General features: G+C 40.5%; 1 protein-coding gene across 1 annotated transcript in view; it reads right to left on the minus strand.

Moving 5' to 3' along the window:
• The window catches only part of LOC121541582 (microtubule-associated serine/threonine-protein kinase 1-like), a 125,078-nt gene that overhangs the window by 26,170 nt on the left and 77,579 nt on the right, over nucleotides 1-21,329 (minus strand). Inside the window, exons 3-4 of the mRNA XM_045208059.1 lie at nucleotides 7,590-7,678; nucleotides 2,838-2,907 (exon numbers count right to left, since the gene is read on the minus strand). Of these exons, the coding sequence (XP_045063994.1) occupies nucleotides 2,838-2,907; nucleotides 7,590-7,678 (159 nt within the window). The remainder of the gene's footprint in view (nucleotides 1-2,837; nucleotides 2,908-7,589; nucleotides 7,679-21,329) is intronic.

Genomic DNA, 21,329 nt, shown 5'->3' on the forward strand with positions numbered 1-21,329 from the left:
TGTGTTTTCATAGACATGAGTAACATGAAGTAGACGTAAGAAGAGGTATGCAGTAAAAATGGTGCTGGAATGGTTCGTTTTACTGACCAATTTTCTATTTTGTGTGTGTTTTTTGCCCTGATCTTAACTTTTTTGGTACATAATGTTTCCCCCATCATTTCCTATGACCGAAAAGAGCTTCTGGACATCAGAACAGCGATCACTAACCTCGATATAGATGAAGATTTATACTTCAACGAGTCGGCGGCGCAGGACCTACTACTCACCCCGAACCAGGCCTAATCCCGAGACTCGGAAGAGAAAGCGCAAGTGAGGCCGATGTGAGGGCACCCTGACGAAACTACGTCGGCGAGTAGATAAACCGCCTCCACCCTCCGTTCTATTGGCGAGTGTACAATCACTGGAGAACAAACTGGACGGGCTCCGTTCGAGACTATCCTATCAACGGGATCTGAAGAACTGTAATATCCTACGTTTCTCCGAGTCGTGCCTGAACAAGGACATGGATAATTTACATCTAGCTGTTTTTTCTATGCATCAGCAGGACAGAACGGCAGCTTTGGGTAAGCTCAAAGGGGTAGGTGTGTGTCTCTTTGTTAACAACAGCTGGTGCGCGATCGCTAATATTAAGGAAGTCTCAAGGTTCTGCTCGCCTGAGTTAGAATACCTCATGATAAGCTGTAGACCATACTATTTACCAAGAGAGGTTGTCTATATTTTTTGTAGGTATCCATTTACACCACAAACCAATGCTGACACTAAGACTGAACTTAACGAGCTGTACAGGGCCATAAGCAAACAAGAAAATGCTCATCCATCAGTCGCCGGCTTCATTAAAAGTGTATCAACGACGTTGCCCCCACAGTGACCGTATGTACATATCCCAACCAAAAGCCATGGTTTACAGGCAACATCCGCACTGAGCTACAGGCTAGAGCTGCCGCTTTCAAAGAGCGGGACACTAATTCGGACGCTTATAAGAAATCCCGCTACGTCCTCAGCCCAGCCATCAAACGGGCAAAGCGTCAATACAGGACTACGATCTAATCTTACTACGCTGGCTCTGACGCTGCTCGGATGTGGCAGGGCTTGCAAACTATCACGGATTACAAAAGGAAACCCAGCCGCGAGCTGCCCAGTGACATGAGCCTACCAGATGAGCTCAATGCCTTCTATGCTCGCTTCGAGGCAAGCAACACTGAACTAAGCATTAGAGCACCAGCTGTTCTGGACAACTGTGTGATCACGCTCTCCGTAGCCGATGTGAGTAAGACCTTTAAACAGGTTAACATTCACAAGGCCGCAGGGCCAGACTAATTACCAGCACGCGTACTCAGAGCATGCGCTGACCAGCTGGTAAGTGTCTTCACTGACATTTTCAACCTCTCCCTGACCCAGTCTGTAATACCTACATGTTTTAAGCAGACCATCATAGTCCCTGTGCCCAAGAGCAAGGTAATCTGTCTAAATGACTATCGCTCCCCGAAGCACTCAAATCTGTAGCCATGAAATGCTTTTAAAAGGCTGGTCATGGCTCACATCAACACCATCATCCCAGACACCCTGGACCCACTCCAATTCGTATACCGCCCCAACAGATCCACAGAAGATGCAATCTCTATTGCACTCCACACTGCCCTCTCCCACCTGGACAAGACAAACACGTGAGAATGCTGTTAATTGACTACAGCTCAGTGTTCAACACCCTAGTGCCCTCCAAGCTCATCACTGAGCTAAGGACCCTGGGACTGAACACCTCCCTCTGAAACTGGATCCTGGACTTCCTGACGGGCTGACCCCAGGTGGTGAGGGTAGGCAACAACACATTCACCATGCTGACCCTCAACACGGGGGCCCCTCAGGGGTGCATGCTTAGTCCCAGCTGATTGTGGACTACAGGAAACGGAGGGCCGAGCACGCCACCATTCACATGTCTGGAACCAACAGGACCCTGAACAGCTTCAACCCCAAGCCATGAGCTGCTAAATAGTTTGTTAAATAGTTAACCAAATAGCTACCCAGACTATCTGCATTGACCCTTTTTGCACTAACTTTGTTTGACTCATCACATATGCTGCTGCTACTGTTTATTATCTATCCTGTTGCCTAGTCACTATTCCTAGTTATATGTACATCTATACCTAAATTACCTCGTATCCGCACACATCGACTCGGTACTGGTACCCCATGTATATAGCCAAGTTATCGTTACTCATTGTGTATTTATTATTACTTTTATTATTAGGTGTTATTACTTTTCTATTATTTCTCTATTTTCTTTCTCTCTATTGTTGGGAAGGGCAAACGGAGGACTAATATGACGTTACATGCCTGGTCTGTGGCAAAGACTGTGAATCATAACAATAAAGAAACATTATTAAATTAAATTGTGTTGAGTGAGGGTAGAACAGAACATTTTTCAGGCTATTTGGGAAAGACTGAACCCTTGAACCTGCATGTGATTTCTATCTCTGTATAGAGAGCCTGTCAGAACACAGTGAGATCCTGCCTTCGCTTCTCAAAATGTCTGCTTCAGACAATTTGATTTTGTTAAAAAAACAAAAAACGAAAACGTTTCTATCAAGATTCGTATTTCCTTTGTATCCCACATTTCTTATGCAATCTGTCAGATAATTACCAAGATAAAGCAAAATTACAACTGTGAGTTCAAGTATGAATTACTTTCTGGAAATTCTTAAACAAAACAATAAAGCCTGCCCATAAGTATTTTATTGCTGCTGGCATGCTAGTTGAGCGGAGGTACTGATAAAAAGCTAAATTGCATTTACTTTTACTGGCAATACTCCCATGTGAAAGAATATGTATTTCCTTATTACCTTCGTGCAAAGGAGAAGTGGGCTGAGGCACTAGGAGAGAAGTTTCTGGGGCTGTCTTGAGGACTCGTTCCTGTTCAGAGAAAGAGCAGAGAAACAAGGGAAGATTAGAAGTAAAAAAAGAAAACATTTCATAAACCTGAGATAAAAGCATTTGAAATTCATGAAGTTAATAATAATAAGCCTACAGCGTAGAATCAAACCTACACCAAATTAGGAGTTTATCTAACCACTGTGTCACAATTCATTGATACGAAAAACCAAAGAAAGTGTATTAAAGCAGCATAGATAAATTACATTTCTTCTTCAATTTACTCTAAGCTATTGTACTTTATACTGCATTTTAGATTTTATTGTGTTTCCTTGTCTCTTTTAGCTGATGGAGCATAATCTAGTAAAACTGAAAGTCTCTCAAATGGGACTGATCTGCTTGAAGCAGTAATTACATCATATTAATAATCTTCTTCCATATTGGCTTTGATTCATCAGGAGACACAAACGAGAAATGCCACACAGAAAAAAAATTACAATTATTAATAAATAAATTATACATTATTATAAATAAATAAATAAAAATTACAATAAAAAGTTCACGTGCACTTGTCCCAACCAATGAATAATTCAAATTTTACCCCTCAGGTATCAGTCAAAACAAAAAGAGGTGTGAAATCACCAGTCTTTCAAAAAGGTCTTTGTAGACAGAGGAATATCTCAACAGACAAAGACAATTTATTTAAATAGCAGCTGGTTCTCAAGCGTTGTAAAGGCAGAACACACAAACTAGCTGAATATCAAACATCTGAAAGCTATAAGGCAGCAGCGTACAGTACTTTCAGCTCAAGGAGCTAGGGGAAGAATGTTGGACTTCTGATAGACAGTGATTTGCTTTACAAATGTGCTAGTTGTAAGGCACCACAAATGCATGACAGGTACTGTACTCTAGAAATACATGAAAGGTACACTACCTGCCTGGCACTAGCATGCTGATTAAAACAAATTATAAAAAAATGTATGGATTGAATGTGGAATACAGACCTGTGGGCTACATGTGTACAGGGACAATATAAGCTACTGTAAGAGTAGCCTATAGGCTAATACCATGTTCTAAATAGCTATGTAAACATAATGACGCTATACAAACAAAGACAGTCTGGGTGAAGACATCTGGCTATAAAATACACATTTCCTACCATCCATAAGGTGTTAGTTATATTCGGGGTCTTGGGGTTTCATTGCAGACCTTAATGTCCCATAGTGGAGCCTGAAGCATCCTCTACCAGGGCGGCTCTCCAAATGATCCCTCTATCTCTCCAACCCACCATCCATATGGACAGCATGCACTTATTACCCACAGCCGTACAGTTGTGGCTACTGCCTCAGGCTATTCAATACATCAAACTGCAGGGTTTACCCCAACGACAGCAATTAGGCCTTGTGTTCACTCACCGATAAGGTTAAGAACCAACCCTCGGTCCAACTTTAATTAGACATAATTAACTCTGTAGCCGAAGGGGGGAGTAAACAGTTAATTAACTAGGGGCAAAGATATCACCCCCTGTGACGAGTCTGACGATAGCGAAAGGGCTTTGCGGTACTGGGGTAACAATGGTGGTACTGGGGAACAGAGAGAGGCTAGTTAGATGGTGATGAATGTCACCTGTTTAATTGTTGTGTAATTTAATCACAGCAGATGAGTGTTGATAACTACTCACCAGAATGGGATAGAATACACCTGGGGAAAAGGAACACTTAACCCAATCCAGATGGAGGTCAAGTCCATTCTTTGAGATGAATCATGTTTAATCAAATTCTAATAGCAATGTAGACACAGGATAATACAGATGAATTTGATGTGTTTAGAGAAAATATACTGGGATTGCTTTGTTAAAACAGTAGCAGTAGTAATAGAGTATGCTGAGCAGACTTAATCTAAACCAAATACTGTTTTGAATTCATGTGAAAAGCATTCACTAATGATCCAGAATTCTTAATAGGAAAATAATAACCTTAGCTATTTTACTGAAGAAAAGAGCAGTGAACAATATGTAAAAGTTAAATGGGTACTATAGGCATACACTCAAGCTTTGCTTTCACCCTAATGCCAAAACAACTGTGACAACCACTGCAACTAACACCACAAACACCTACTGTAGTCCTAACATGAGAACTGGAAACAATGCTCTTACCAAATGTACACAACCAGTCAAAAGTTTAGACACACCTACTCATTCAAGGGTTTTTGTTTGTTTTTACTATTTTCTACATTGTAGAATAGCGAAGACATCAAAACTATGAAATAACACATATGGAATCATGTAGTAACCAAAAAAGTAGCCACCCTTTGCCTTGATGACAGCTTTGCACACTCTTGGCATTCTCTCAACCAGGTTCATGAGGTGGTCACATGGAAAGCATTTCAATGAACAGCTGTGCCTTCTTAAAAGTTAATTTGTGGAATTTCTTTCCTTCTTAATGCGTTTGAGCCAATCAGTTGTGTTGTGACAAGGTAGGGGGGGGTTTACAGAAGATAGCCCTATTTGGTAAAAGACCAAGTCCATATTATGGCAAGAACAGCTCAAATAAGCAAAGAGAAATGACAGTCCATCATTACTTTAAGACATGAAGGTCAGTCAATACGGAAAATGTCAAGAACTTTGAAAGTTTCTTCAATTGCAATCGCAAAAACCATCAAGCACTATGATGAAACTGCCTCTCATGAGGATCGCCACAGGAATGGAAGACCAAGAGTTACCTCTGCTGCAGAGGTTCATTAGAGTTACCAACCTCAGAAATTGCAGCCCAAATAAATGCTTCACAGAGTTCAAGTCACAGACACATCTCAACATCAACTTTTCAGAGGGGACTGTGTGAATCAGGCCTTCATGGTCGAATTGCTGCAAAGAAATCCCTACTAAAGGACACCAATAAGAAGAAGAGACCTGCTTGGGCCAAGAAACATGAGCAATGGACATTTTTTGTTCCAACCGCCGTGTCTTTGTGAGACGTGGTGTGGGTGAACGGATGATCTCTGCATGTGTAGTTCCCACCGTAAAGCATGGAGGTGGTGTTATGGTGTGGGGATGCTTTGCTGGTGACACTGTCTGTGATTTATTTAGAATTCAAGGCACACTTAACCAGCATGGCTACCACAGCATACTGCAGCAATACGCCATCCCATCTGGTTTGGGCTTAGTGGGACTATCATTTGTTTTTCAACAGGACAATGACCCAACACACCTCCAGGCTGTGAAAGGGTTATTTGACCAAGAAGGAGAGTGATCAGATGACCTGGCCTCCACAATCCCCCGACCTCAACCCAATTGAGATGGTTTGGGATGAGTCGGACGGCAGAGTGAAGGAAAAGCAGCCAACAAGTGCTCAGCATATGTGGGAACTCCTTCAAGATTGTTGGAAAAACATTCCAGGTGAAGCTGGTTGAGAGAATGCCAAGAGTGTGCAAAGCTGTCATCAAGGCAAAGGGTGGCTATTTGAAGAATCTCAAATATAAAATATATTTTGATTTGTAAAAAAAAAATGTTTACTACATGATTCCATGTGTTATTTCATAGTTTTGATGTCTTCACTATTATTCTACAATGTAGAATATAGTAAAAATAAAGAAAAACCCTTGAATGAGTAGGTGTGTCCAAACTTTTGACTGGTACTGTACATGTACCTGCAATACGTCTGTGCCAGCCAGTGAAGTCCTCCCATAGTTCAGCACTGTCATTACGCCACTATTTCTCACAGTTCATCTTAAGGACTGAGCTCTCTAGCAAGGCAAGAAAGTCTGACTACGCAAACAGAGGGCCGTTATCAGTGTTTGGCCTGTCAGGAAATTAAATACCCAGGCCGGAATAGATGAAGTCCACCCTCCCCTCTCCTCCCTGTGCTCCTGTGCATTTCCTTCCTGAGGCCCGCCACTTCATGATCCATTACAATCACTGCTGGTTCCAATGCCAGCGCTCCGATAGCACAGAGCGCTCACCCTTTTTAACCATGGCATCATAGACTTGTCTTAGGCTGTACCACGAAAAGCCTATCCTTTACTCTGCCTGCTTTTGCCTTTTGTCTTATGTGCAACCCAAGAGGGGGTACTTCAACTATAATGTGCTGATTTATTATTTTCACTACACTATCAGAACATTTTTAAGTATGATTCTGAAATAGTGCAGTTAGACTGCCTTCAGTTTACAGACCGGACCAAAGTAGCCTAGACTCACTCGCGTCTGGACACCAGGCTAGAACCAAAGTTTTACTAAAATGGTTTTAACATCAGACAGATGTGCTGTATTTCGCATAGTCTTACATTATTTTCAGATCCCACCCTCCTTTCAATCGGTTTCAATGAAAGCATTTGCCATTATAATAAAAATAATTGGCAATGATTTCTTGCAGAACCAGCTAGTTTGTCACTTTTGTTGTAGAAGAGAGGTTGCTAACGTTTCAGACAGTTGTGTGTTGTGGTAAAGGTCTACAGAGAGAGAGACAGAGGAGGATCTTGTGGGTGGCTATTAAATCCGAAACAGATTGCACTTCTGACAAGTGGCTTTTCCAGACTGCTTCTTCATTTACCCACAGACAATGGCCTTCATTCAGGGGTAGAACACTCTAGCCAACCAAAGCCTCTCTGGTCTCTTTGCAAGCACAACAACATTCATTCTGTCTTTTACTCATTCGGGCACTTCACTCACCCATCAAAACAAATGCTGTACTGTACAGTACAAAAATGATTCACACATGCACACGCCTTACCTGTATGCGATGAGAGGGGGGAGTGAGGTCGCGGAAGCACCGAAGACTGCCCACTTCCTATCAGGCTTTTTCTGTTGCTCGTCCTGCAGCTATGAAAACACAGACAATAAGAGGTTAGACAGCTAAACAGGTTAGAAAGAGGCAACAAAGCCGCTTTGTTAGCCAGCCAGTCAGTCAGAGTGCTTTATTGTCTAAGTAAACATCCCAGATGTAATCATAGCTACAGTACTTAAGATGCACTAGACATTTCACTGCACATACTGCACTAATACATCACTCACATCCACATAAATGACTTCCAGTGCACACTGTAAAATAAAAACATTGTGCAAAGACATGGAAACTCTTCAACACTTTTTCCTCCTTAGATTGATATAGGTTAGCACTTGGAGTATGATGAAGTTGCCCTAGATGCCATTTTCCCGCTAAGGGACGGCTAGGGCTGGAGCAGAATAAGGTGACCCTACATCTGTGGGGAACTTCTACATGGAGCTTTGCCAGTCCACATAACCCAATTCTAGAGGCCCAGATCTCTCCTATAGGTCAATGTGACCCACCAGAACTTGCAAATAAATTATATATATATATATATATATATATATATATATATATATATATATATATATATATATATATATATATATATATATATATACACATACATACATACATACATACATACATACATATCCTTTAAAAAAATATGTATATATTTCCCTTTATTACTTTCCAACACCACCACCCCTTCCCTAATTGGAGTAAACTAGTGAACAACAATGCTTAGGCCTCTACTTCCAGCTTATACATACTATATACATTTTATGGACACAGTCAGTTTTACAATAATTCTATTTTGTTTGTTTTTACTCCTGAACTTCCTCTACCCTCAACCTCTCCGATCATTTTCATGATGTCCATCCGGTTTGCTTCTATATGCCATATCTTTCTAACTGTGCTCTTTCACAAAAGCTCTCAACCTATAACCTATACACTTATTATGGACACAGTATGCTTACATTTGTTATCTTGTTGTTATTAGGCCTGCTGGGGCCAATCTTGCCCCAGCAGGCCCCAACCAGCAGGATCCATTAAACATCATATAATCCCCCCCAGCAGTAGACGACGAGGCCGTCTCAGCAACATGAGTAACTGATTCATAATGAAAAAAGTCCTCATTAGCGCATCTAGTTAGTCGAGGATGGGCCTTGTCTGTGGATTATTAAACACTGCAGACCTGATTCTACACCCGGAGGAAGCTAAAAATACTGCACAGCTGGTAGTGAGCAAATTCAGTTAACAGTGACTTTCATGTAGAAAGAGGTAAGTGATGATTCTATTGGGGAAAGTACATTTGCATATTCAGTGAACACACAAAAGTGAAATAGGTCTAGTCAGGGCTGGCACAATTACCGTATCCCTGTGTAACCGACGGTTATGGATGAAGACCGTCATGAAAATAACCATCATAACCTTCAAAAAAAGAACAACTGAAACGATCAGCTGACTGAAGCCCCATTTCCAGTGGCACTTTGAAGTCAACCCAGGTTGGGCTGGCCGTGGTGGGATAGCTCAAATTGCATTTCCACTGCCTACAGAAATTAGAAATGAAGTCATGTTGTTAGGTAGCCAATATGTGACTGCAGCTGGCTTTGCTAATGTTGCTAGCTAGCAAGATGTTGAAGAATTTAATTCACCCTCACCATGCTGTAACTAACATTACCCCATACTCCTGCCAGTGCCAGCAAGACTCAGAGCCATGTATTTATCTTGCTGAATTTAGCTATCTAAACGGTTTTTTTTTTTTTCTTAGGGGGTAGATCAGCTTTAATATTGCAGATAGATTGTAACTTCCATCAATGTAATTGTCTGCATCACTTCCAATCCCCCATATGTTTTTGTTTTCACATATACAGTGGGGAAAAAAAGTATTTAGTCAGCCACCAATTGTGCAAGTTCTCCCACTTAAAAAGATGAGAGAGGCCTGTAATTTTCATCAGAGGTACACGTCAACTATGACAGACAAAATGAGGAAAAAAAATCCAGAAAATCACATTGTAGGATCTTTTATGAATTTATTTGCAAATAAGTATTTAGTCAATAACAAAAGTTTCTCAATACTTTGTTATATACCCTTTGTTGGCAATGACACAGGTCAAACGTTTTCTGTAAGTCTTCACAAGGTTTTCACACACTGTTGCTGGTATTTTGGCCCATTCCTCCATGCAGATCTCTTCTAGAGCAGTGATGTTTTGCGGCTGTCGCTAGGGGCAACACGGACTTTCAACTCCCTCCAAAGATTTTCTATGGGGTTGAAATCTGGAGACTGGCTAGGCCACTCCAGGACCTTGAAATGTTTCTTACGAAGCCACTCCTTCGTTAACCGGGCGGTGTGTTTGGGATCATTGTCATGTTGAAAGACCCAGCCACGTTTCATCTTCAATGCCCTTGCTGATGGAAGGTTTTCTGACCATATGACATTCTCCTAATCCTCTTCTGGATCAACCAAATGCACTCTAGCAAACTTCAGACGGGCCTGGACATGTACTGGCTTAAGCAGGGGGACACGTCTGGCACTGCAGGATTTGAGTCCCTGGCGGCGTAGTGTGTTTACTGATGGTAGGCTTTGTTACTTTGGTCCCAGCTCTCTGCAGGTCATTCACTAGGTCCCCCCGTGTGGTTCTGGGATTTTTGCTCACCGTTCTTGTGATCATTTTGACCCCACGGGGTGAGATCTTGCGTGGAGCCCCAGATCGAGGGAGATTATCAGTGGTCTTGTATGTCTTCCATTTCTTAATAATTGCTCCCACAGTTGATTTCTTCAAACCAAGCTGCTTACCTATTGTAGATTCAGTCTTCCCAGCCTGGTGCAGGTCTACAATTTAGTTTCTGGTGTCCTTTGACAGCTCTTTGGTCTTGGCCATAGTGGAGTTTGGAGTGTGACTGTTTGAGGTTGTGGACAGGTGTCTTTTATACTGATAAGTTCAAACAGGTGCCATTAATACAGGTAACGAGTGGAGGACAGAGGAGCCTCTTAAAGAAGAAGTTACAGGTCTGTGAGAGCCAGAAATCTTGCTTGTTTGTAGGTCACCAAATACTTATTTTCCACCATAATTTGCAAATAAATTCATTAAAAATCCTACAATGTGATTTTCTGGAGAAAAATAATCTCAATTTGTCTGTCATAGTTGACGTGTACCTATGATGAAAATTACAGGCCTCTCTCATCTTTTTAAGTGGGAGAACTTGCACAATTGGTGGCTGACTAAATACTTTTTTCCCCCCACTGTATAGTGCTATGAAAAAGTATTTGCCCCCTTTCTAATTTTCTCTACTTTTGCATATTTGTGATACTGAATGTTATCAGATCTTCAACCAAAACCTAATATTAGATAAAGGGAACATAAGTGAACAAATAACACAACAATTACATATTTATTTCATAAACAAAGTTATGCAACACCCAATTCCCCTGTGTGAAAAAGTAATTGCCTCCTTACACTCAATAACTGGTTGTGCCACCTTTAGCTGCAATGACTCCAACCAAATGCTTCCTGTAGTTGTCAATCTCTCACGGTCTTCATGGTGCCGCTTGCTTGGTGGTGACCCTTGCTTAGTGGTGTTGCAGACTCTGGGGCCTTTCAGAACAGGTGTATATATACACTGAGATCATGTGACACTTAGATTGCACACAGATGGACTTTATTTAACTAATTATGTGACTTCTGAAGGTAATTGGTTGCACCAGATCTTATTTAGGGGCTTCATAGCAAAGGGGGTGAATACATATGCACGCTGCACTTTTCCGTAATTTTTTTTTTTCATTTCACTTCACTTCACCAATTTGGACTATTTTGAGTATGTCCATTACATGAAATTCAAATAAAAATCCATTTAAAATTACAGGTTGTAACGCAACAAAATTGGAAAAACGCCAAGGGGGATGAATACTTTTGCAAGGCACTGTATTTTAGCACATATTTGACGTCCTGCTTTGCTCCTATGGGTACACTCGCAATGGCCGCTAGTCCACCAATTATGCCATCATTGACTTGAATGGGGATGCCCGTTCTATTCATTCTATTTCTATGGTAGTCAGGAGCGGAGGAGAGGAGAAAATGTGTATAAACACATACACACTACCGTTCAAAAGTTTGGGGAGCTTAGAAATGTCCTTGTTTACGAAAGAAAAGCAATTTTTTTCTCCATTAAACAAACATCAAATAAATCAGAAATACAGTGTAGACATTGTTAATGTTGTAAATGGCTATTGTAGCTGGAAAAGGCTGATTTTTAATGGAATATCTACATAGGTGTACAGAGGCCCATTATCAGCAACCATCAGCCCTGTGTTCCAATGGCACGTTGTGTTTACTAATCCAAGTTAATCATTTTAAAAGGCTAATTGATCATTAGAAAACCCTTTTGCAATTATGTTAGCACAGCTGAAAACAGTTGTGCTGATTAAAGAAGCAATAAAACTGGCCTTCTTGAGACTAGTTGAGTAACTTTTTGGTCTAAACTCCACTCGCTGTGTTTGGAGGAAGAAGAAGGATGAGTACAACCCCAAGAACACCATCCCAACCGTGAAGCATGGAGGTGGAAACATCATTCTGTGGGGAAGCTTTTCTGCAAAGGGGACAGGACGACTGCACCGTATTGAGGGGAGGATGGATGGGGCCATGTATCGCGAGATCTTGGCCAACAACCTCCTTCCTTCAGTAAGAGCATTGAAGATGGGTCGTGGCTGGGTCTTCCAGCATGACAACGACCCGAAACACACAGCCAGGGCAACTAAGGAGTGGCTCCGTAAGAAGCATCTCAAGGTCCTGGAGTGGCCTAGCCAGTCTCCAGACCTGAATCCAATAGAAAATCTTTGGAGGGAGCAGAAAGTCCGTATTGCCCAGCAACAGCCCCAAAACCTGAAGGATCTGGAGAAGGTCTGTATGGAGGAGTGGGCCAAAATCCCTGCTGCAGTGTGTGCAAACCTGGTCAAGACCTACAGGAAACGTAAGATCTCTGCAATTGCAAACAAAGGTTTCTGTAACAAATATTAAGTTATTCTTTTATGATGTATCAAATACTTATGTCATGCAATAAAATGCAAATTAATTACTTAAAAATCATACAATGTGATTTTCTGGATTTTTGTTTTAGATTCCGTCTCTCACAGTTGAAGTGTACCTATGATAAAAATTACAGACCTCTACATGCTTTGTAAGTAGGAAAACCTGCAAATCGGCAGTGTATCAAATACTTGTTCTCCCCACTGTAGGTTATAGGTTGAGAGCTTTTATGAAATAGCATAGTTAGAAAGATATGGCATATAGAAGCAAACCGGATGGACATCATTAAAATTATCTGAGAGGTTGAGGGTAGAGGAAGTTCAGGAGTAAAAACAAACAAAATATAATTATTGTAAAGGGGTGGTGGGGTTGGAAAGTAATAAAGGGAAATATATTTTTTAATATAATATAATATATAATAATATAATATGCCATTTAGCAGACGCCTTTATCCAAAGCGACTTACAGTCATGTGTGCATACATTTTTATGTATGGGTGGTCCCGGGGATCGAACCCACTACCCTGGTGTTACAAGTGCCATGCTCTACCAATTGAGCTACAAGGATGTGTATATATATATATATATATATATATATATATATATATATATATATATATATATATATATATATATATATATATATATATTGCGAGAAAGAAAAACATATGGGGGATTGGAAGTGGTGCAGACAATTACATTAATGGAAGTTACAATCTATCTGCAATATTAAAGCTGATCTACCCCCCAAAAAAAAAAAATGGGAAAAAAAATGTGCAAAAGGGTTTTCTAATGATCAATTAGCCTTTTAAAATGATCAACTTGGATTAGCAAACACAACGTGCCTTTGGAACACAGGACTGATGGTTGCTGATAATAAATGGGCCTCTGTACGCCTATGTAGATATTCCATTAAAAATCAGAATTTTCCAGCTACAATAGCTATTTACAACATTAACAATGTCTACACTGTATTTCTGATTAATTTGATGTTATTTTAATGGACAGAAAAATTGCTTTTATTTTGAAAACAAGGACATTTCTAAGTGACCCGAAACTTTTGAACGGTATTGTATACAGTATGTTTTTGTTCTTTTATTGCTGTTTTAACATTTATTACTGTTACAGCCGTCAATTGGCTGGCCAATTACGGTCATCCAAAATTCCATGACCGTCACAGCCCTAGGTCTAGTTAAAAATAGTTGAAAAAGATAGACAGGTTTGCTTACTCAATGAAAACAAAGGCAGAAGTGAGCCAAACGCAAACAACTACTGTAGCCACTCCCTGAATCATTGGACAAATCAAACTGGCCTTCTGACTAATATGCCTATTGCTCACTGAAAAAACATTGAACAGCCAAAAATGTATCTTCAATTGCTTGACAGTAATCAATATAGGCCTACTATCATTTCATAAACAACTGTTAGTACATTGTCTTCAGACTGGCATACCGTCCTCTGCGTCGTTTCCACAATCTGTACGACTAATGGTTGCCAGCATCCTGCAGCCCAGTCAATGTAGGTCTTCAAACTATGCTCTCCTTAGTTCCAACAATAATGTTCATATTCTCCATTAAAACACATGGAAGCTTCCAACTCCTCTCTTATTACAGGTGTAACAGTAATACTAATAAAACATTGTACTTATATAGCAGTTTTGAAGATGTTAAAATCCCTTCACATACTGTACATCAATAAGACAAGTGAAAGCATGAGAAAAATAAATAAATCATATCCATAAAAACAACAAGTGTCCTTTAAAGAGCATCCTGGCTTGGTGACGGCCTCAGGAGGAAATGAAGGACAGACAGGTGCTGGGTACAGTAGCTCCATGTCGTCACACTAACTGCTGACAATCATATCCTCTTATTTAGCCGGGCTTAGCTTGTGAAGACATAACACTAGCCTCCAGTCTGACGAAGCACTCTGTAGTCTGCTGCTCCAGAGCAAGAATTGGGAAGCCTATTGTGTCATTTGTAATCGCAACATCTGACGACTTTGATTTTACTCACAGTCATTAATTCATGTTTTTATTGTGACTCATAAGGGTGGGGGTATTTTGAATCACAACAGGGGAGTTCAGTAACGTACACAGGAAAAGGTTTGGAGAAACATGAGTCTTGGAAATGTTTTAATCTCATGTCCAAATGTACGATGTTAGAATCTTCAGATACAATGTACTCTACATACACTGAGTAAACTGACCAAACATTAGGAACACTGTCATTCCTTAAAACATTGGACAATTCACTGCAAGGTCAGACCTCAATGAGACTGTGATTGCGTAGGCTCCTGCTCAGAAGAGAGCCATGTCATTTCACAGAGTATTAAGTTGACATTGAAGCACATTTCATACAGTGTATGTTACCATTACTAGACATATTGTCTCTTTCAGTGTTTTAGGATAGGAGCTGAGGCTTTGATAGAGAGTGAGTGAGAGTATGGTGCAGTAGTGTGCCGCATCATGGCTAGAGGACAGTGTCGTTTCACAGACGAGCATATACAGTAGTATACTCGGTGTGTGTCTTTCCCCCCACACACACACACAACCACCCTGGCTGTCTGTCAGGTCTGTGGCGAGGCAGCTGCTACAGTTGACATTGCACCAAGGGGTGCTCCGATCTTAATGCTCTCTCAGTGAGGAGTCACTGCCATGTGAGAGGACTGCATTAGGTGTGCATCAGGCATTCACATTGTTCACCCCTTCTCCTTTGAACACTAGCCATTTTTCTGCTGTAGCATTTTCAACATAATGGCTCAATTCCAAATCGACCCTTAGCCCCTACACCTGACACTTTACATAGATCTGAAAGGCATTGTAGAAATAAATACATCTCCATCTTGCACTCCGATAGACTAGGTGGAATTTTCCACATATTGAATACTCCTCTCCAACCGTTTGAGATCTACAGAAGTGCCTAGTAGTCGATTTGGAATGCAGCCTATGAATATAAGTCTCTGTAAGAGACAGGAGGAAGCCTTAGTGCTGCTAGATGACAATGCAATTAGCACACAGTGTATTGACTCATCTAACTCTGAACAGATTCTATTCAGCCTCAAAACATAGCGAAATTGAGTGAAGAAAATGAAAAAAGTTTAGAATCTCATAATCATGGTTGTCATGGCTCCAGAGTACAGGTCTGACAAGAACAGAAACGTACAGTGCCTTGCAAAAGTATTCATCCCCCTTGGCGTTTTTCCTATTTTGTTGCATTACAACCTGTAATTTAAATGGATTTTTATTTGGATTTCATGTAATGTGCACGCTCAAGTTCTGTTTTTTTGTCTTATTTCTTGTTTGTTTCACAATAAAAAATATTTTGCATCTTCAAAGTGGTAGGCATGTTGTATAAATCAAATGATACAAACCCCCCAAAAATTCATTTTAATTCCAGGTTGTAAGGCAACAAAATAGGAAAAATGCCATGGGTGGTGAATACTTTCGAAAGCCACTGTAGCCCATCACACTTCTAGAAACTGGAAGACTTATTGGTAAAGAACACTCAGACTTCATTAGGTTACTAATAATAATAATAATAATAATAATAATAAAATGCCATTTTGCAGACGCTTTTGTCCAAAGCGACTTACAGTCATGCATGCATACATTTTATGTACGGGTGGTCCTGGGAATTGAACCCACTATCTGCAGTTGCAAGCACCATGCTCTACCAACTGAGGTTATATAAAGGATTAGATACTAATAGTAAATGTTCTATGTGAAGTGATTTTAATTTATACTGAACAAAAATATAAAGTGTTGTTGAGCTGAAATTAAAGATCCCAGAGAATTTGGCAGTACATCCATCCGGCCTCACAACCGCAGAGCAGGTGTAACCACGCCAGTCCAGGACCTCCACATTCGGCTTCTTCACCAGCGGGATTGTCTGAGACCAGCCACCTGGACAGCTGATGAAACTGAAAAGTATTTGTTTGTAATAAAACCCTTTTGTGGGGAAAAACTAATTCTGATTCTTGCTCCCCAGTAGGTGGGCCAGTCTCCTGAGTCATGTGAAATCCATAGATTAGGGCCTAATGAATTTATTTCAATTTACTGATTTCCTTATATGAACTGTAACTCAGTAAAATCGTTGAAATTGTTGCATGCTGCGTTTATATTTTTCAGTATACATCTCAAAATGCTGTTACAGAGGCGCTAATGTGAGTAAGTCAACTCCAGCTTGTTTGAATATGTGAATATCCCACATCATATTCCCAGCATCTTGCACATGACAGGATCATTGTATCTCCTTCCATCTTATCATAGGGATGCTTTTGGTGAAATTTGCATTTACTGTAAGTGAATCAATAGCCATATGTTATAAATCAGCAGAATACATTTATTTGTGGGTTTAGAGAACTCACTAAACTGTCTTCCAATACATCATCCATAGGAGTAGGCTGTTTGTTTTAATTGGACACAGGCCTCCATAGTACTACATGCATTTTTATCCGATTATACCAAAGGACAATAGGATTTCAGAGACACGGTACAATTATTGGATCGCTTTCACAGAGTGAACAGTGTGACATTGTCATGGAGGACAGAGCGGTCGTCCTCTAACGAACAAGCCAATTCATCTCTCAGTGTTTGTTCATGTGCATCGGAGGCTGGCTGGTTAATAACAATAATGAAAAGGAGCTGTCTTGTACAGCTGTCTTCAACTGTGGAATAAATAGGAATTATGAAAAAAGTGCTGCCTCACAAGCTATGATTTGAGGTGGTCAAACAGTTGTCATTAAGTCCGCATATTTAGAGATTAGACAATATAAGGGGGCCATACATGCTTATGACAAGTCTTACAATCCATCATAACCACATGTTCAGACTTAGCAAGTGGTAGAGCATTAATAACTATATGGAATTGTTTGAGAGAGAAGATTAATATATAATGTCACATATTATGTCTACGTATATAAAACAGTGAAATTAGTTGGCGTTACCCCCATCTCAAACTCACTAAGGGATTTTCACCAAAGGATCATGTTTGATCTGGAAGCACCTCCTTGCCTGCCAAACGACTATAAGCACCTTTGGATAACAAGAGATTTTCTAATTGGTGGACCGGACCATTGTGAAATGTCAATCGGGGGAGCCTAGACCAAGGCCAAAGACCCATCAGAAGAAAACAAAAACCAATGCCTATCTTAGCTCTTTCTTGGTGGGGACAGAGCTAACTGCTGTCATCAGGGTCGTATTTATTAAGGCACAACGTAGCAAACATTTTTCAACAGAAAACGAAAACATGCGTTTATTGGACAAATTCAGGTAAATCCTCCCTATTTCGGTACGTTCTTCCAATTGGTACCAAATGAATAGGACCCAGGATGTGGCTCCCAGCCATGAAACATTCATCATGATAGCCAGCTGAATAATATCCGGTTCCCATGTGCTCAGTCAAAGAGGATCAGGTTTAACCCAGTCTATTTATACCAGGAGAGTGCCACACTTCTGCCCAGTGGACACACCCACTCACACAACACCCCCCCTACACACGCACCAAAAGCATTTTAATTACACTTCTGCAAAATCTACTCCCAAAGTCCCCCACTCTATGTCCCCATTCTCATAGAGACAGTTTACCCCACAAAGCAATCACAGCAGTCTGTTTAACTGGAGTGGCAGTTACAAGGCCAGGCAACGACAACATGATCTAGCTAGCTAGCTTATTGTTTTGTGTCAATTGGGTGGTGGTATGCTTTGCCATTACACAGTACAGGCTCCATTAGAGATATTGTGCCACTCTTGGGAGTACAAATGGACATTGACAAACACGTCTCGAATGTTGAAAACCAACACACATTTTAGAATGACAGCCTTCAGTGTTATTTTCCTTTGACAAGGTATACAGCTCAGAATGACAGATTTGGAAGGGGGAGAGAAAAAGAAAGAAACATGATTGTCTAATGATGCTTTAAACTGGAGATAAAGGAGCCATGGGCAAAGATGATACAGAGTAAGTAGGCCAGTGCTGCCTGTAAGCTGTGTGCTGCAGATGTATGAGATACCTGGAACAGCTCCATGCCTAGCTAGGTTTGCAAGTCTCAGCGATATGCGAAACCCGTTGTAGCCTCATTCACTGCCATTGTTGTTCTCCATGTGAAATCGGCACTTCGCGAGCTAGCCAGCCATTGGTCTCTTTCTCAATGGAATTGAGCGTTTTTATTAAACAAACCACAGTTTGTTGTTGCGTGAAAAAGGTAATGTCAGGTTTAGGTGCTGTGACAACATGTGACACGTTTCAGAAAGCTAGGAGTATGTTGCACGTCACTACTTCAAAGGAGAGGCATTTGAACTTATTTTTTCTCGGCAGAAATGCCTTCTGGAACATGTGAACGTTCATGTGCCTTAATAACAAACTTGTATTCCATCTGTAAATACGAATACAATTGTTAAATTACGAGCCTAGTTGGTTTAGCCACGGAAAAGGACAAGACCCTTCCCGCTAGCCATGATTGGCTGAGATAATGGAAGGGCTGGATATGCCAGGAGATGAGTTTGGATTGGTCTGCCATGTAGCATGCTTCTGTCTATAACCTGAACTGCTCAGTATGCGTTGACATTCCTTTCTACCGCAGCGTTTTTGAAAGATATAACATTAGCCATCGAGAACTACAACAGTTTTCCTACTTTTTCTTTTTTACCCAATAAATTACTGGGAGGTTATACATATGGAGTGTGTGACTCTCTTTGTTTTTATAGCTTACAGTTTATTCCCCGTTAGTCAGCACCTCTACACTAAATAATTTTCTCTGGGTGTGCGCCAGCTCATGCTTTTTATTAGGCTACTTTTCTCAATAACATTGATGCCCTAAATTTAGCAGGCGCTATCGACAGATCATTTGAAAAAAGTTGTGATGGGCTACTTTCTGCACACGCCACAGTCTGTGTGAACCGGAGTGACTTGACACAACGCTGGACAAACAAGTACCTACAAACAAAACAGAGTTAAATGGTCTGCCAGTCTGCCGTGAAGCATTCATCCATGTATACAGATATGAGTCTAGCTACATTTTCAGATATTATAAGTTTCTAATTTTGTCAGAAATTAGTTTTCATTGCAAGTTAAAGCGTACAGTTAGCTAGCGAACGTTAGCTTGCTGGCTCGCTAGCTAACTACGTAAATGATCTGTGTAGTAATATTATTGGAATCAGAAATCCATTTGCATTTCTAGTTATAGCCTAATGTTAGCTAGCTAACATTGAACCTAGTTGGTTAGCTTTAGCTACCTGCAGATTCATACTACAGCTATGACAATGTTTGTATTGGTAGTAGTATGAGTTGGTATTATGCCGGTTCATTGTTTAGCTAGTTAGCTAGCTACATGTCTGAACAAAAGACTCCACTTCGCCAGATGATTACATGACCCATCAAGTTAGCTAGGTGTGTCTGGGGGTGGTTATAGAATTTCTTTCACATGACCCATCAATTTAGACAAGTGTGTCTGCGTCAGCATCATCTAATAATTATAAAATATTTATAAAAATTTTATCTGGACACTTTCTGTTTTTGATATTGCAAGTAACCATTTCACTGTAACGTTTACACCTTCTGTATCCTGTGCATCTGACAAATAAACAAACATTGTATTTGATATAGTATGTGTTTACCAGAGACGGTAATGTGAATAACAACACAACCTGCACCAAAGTCAGATTAGGATATAGGCCAAGGACTAGATAGTGTATTTTTACCTGGAGTTTTTCCTTATTGTAGGCTACTACTTTTAATACTTTTAGTCTTGAAATCTTTGGTTGTTTACTACACTACTCTGTTTGGCACATGGCCTCACATGTGAATCCTTAAAGAGATGGTTGGGGCTAAGGCTTAAGAGGGTGTGAACAATGCTGAATGCGTGTAGACAAAGAAGAGCTCTCCAGAAGGTGTACCAAAACATTCAAGGGCCATTTTCTCAAAAGTGGGGTTACAAGTTTATCAACTTTCAAAGCAGAATTACTTTCCATTGTTCCTCAACTGCAGTGTATGATATACCATTTTCTAGCTCCGAGTCTCTACTTTTATCCAATGTAAAAAAACACAATTTCAAATTTTGCTACATAGGACCGAATCCAGGTGGTGGGTCACATATTTAGTCTTCTTTGAGAGAGGCCACAAAGGAATACTGCTGAGAGAAAAATAGTGTGGAAATCTCTCTGAATTTGTCCTGAATGTTGTCGTGCTGTTTGTGCATTCTATTACATGAATTTCCTGCGTTCACTTGCATTTAGTTCAGCAAGGCTTTAAAATTCCTTCCTTTAGTTTAGAACACTGCTTTGCTTTCCAATCCGAGAATATCCAAAGTCGCTCTTATTTTGACCCATGTCAACAACAAGAAGTCATTATTTTTCTTTTTTTCTTTGCTTCCTTGTCAAGAGCTGTCAGGTGAGCTGACATCAGCCCAATATACAACAACAGACAGGCACACAGAAAGAAAGAGCAAGATGGAAACAGACAGGCAAAGAGAGCGGGGGAGAGAGATGTGCTCTCCCTTCCCAGCTAAAGTATTTGTCACTAATGGACTATGGAGCATCAGATGATACTTTTTGGTTGCGTACACATATTTTTCAGATGTTATCGCAGGTGCAGCGAAATGCTTATGTTTCTAGCTTCAACAATGCAGTTATACCTAACCATACACACTCATCCCCCAAAATAAATAGAAATAAACTAAGAAAT

This window comes from Coregonus clupeaformis, chromosome 27 (assembly GCF_020615455.1).
Source record: "Coregonus clupeaformis isolate EN_2021a chromosome 27, ASM2061545v1, whole genome shotgun sequence".
NCBI lineage: Eukaryota > Metazoa > Chordata > Actinopteri > Salmoniformes > Salmonidae > Coregonus > Coregonus clupeaformis.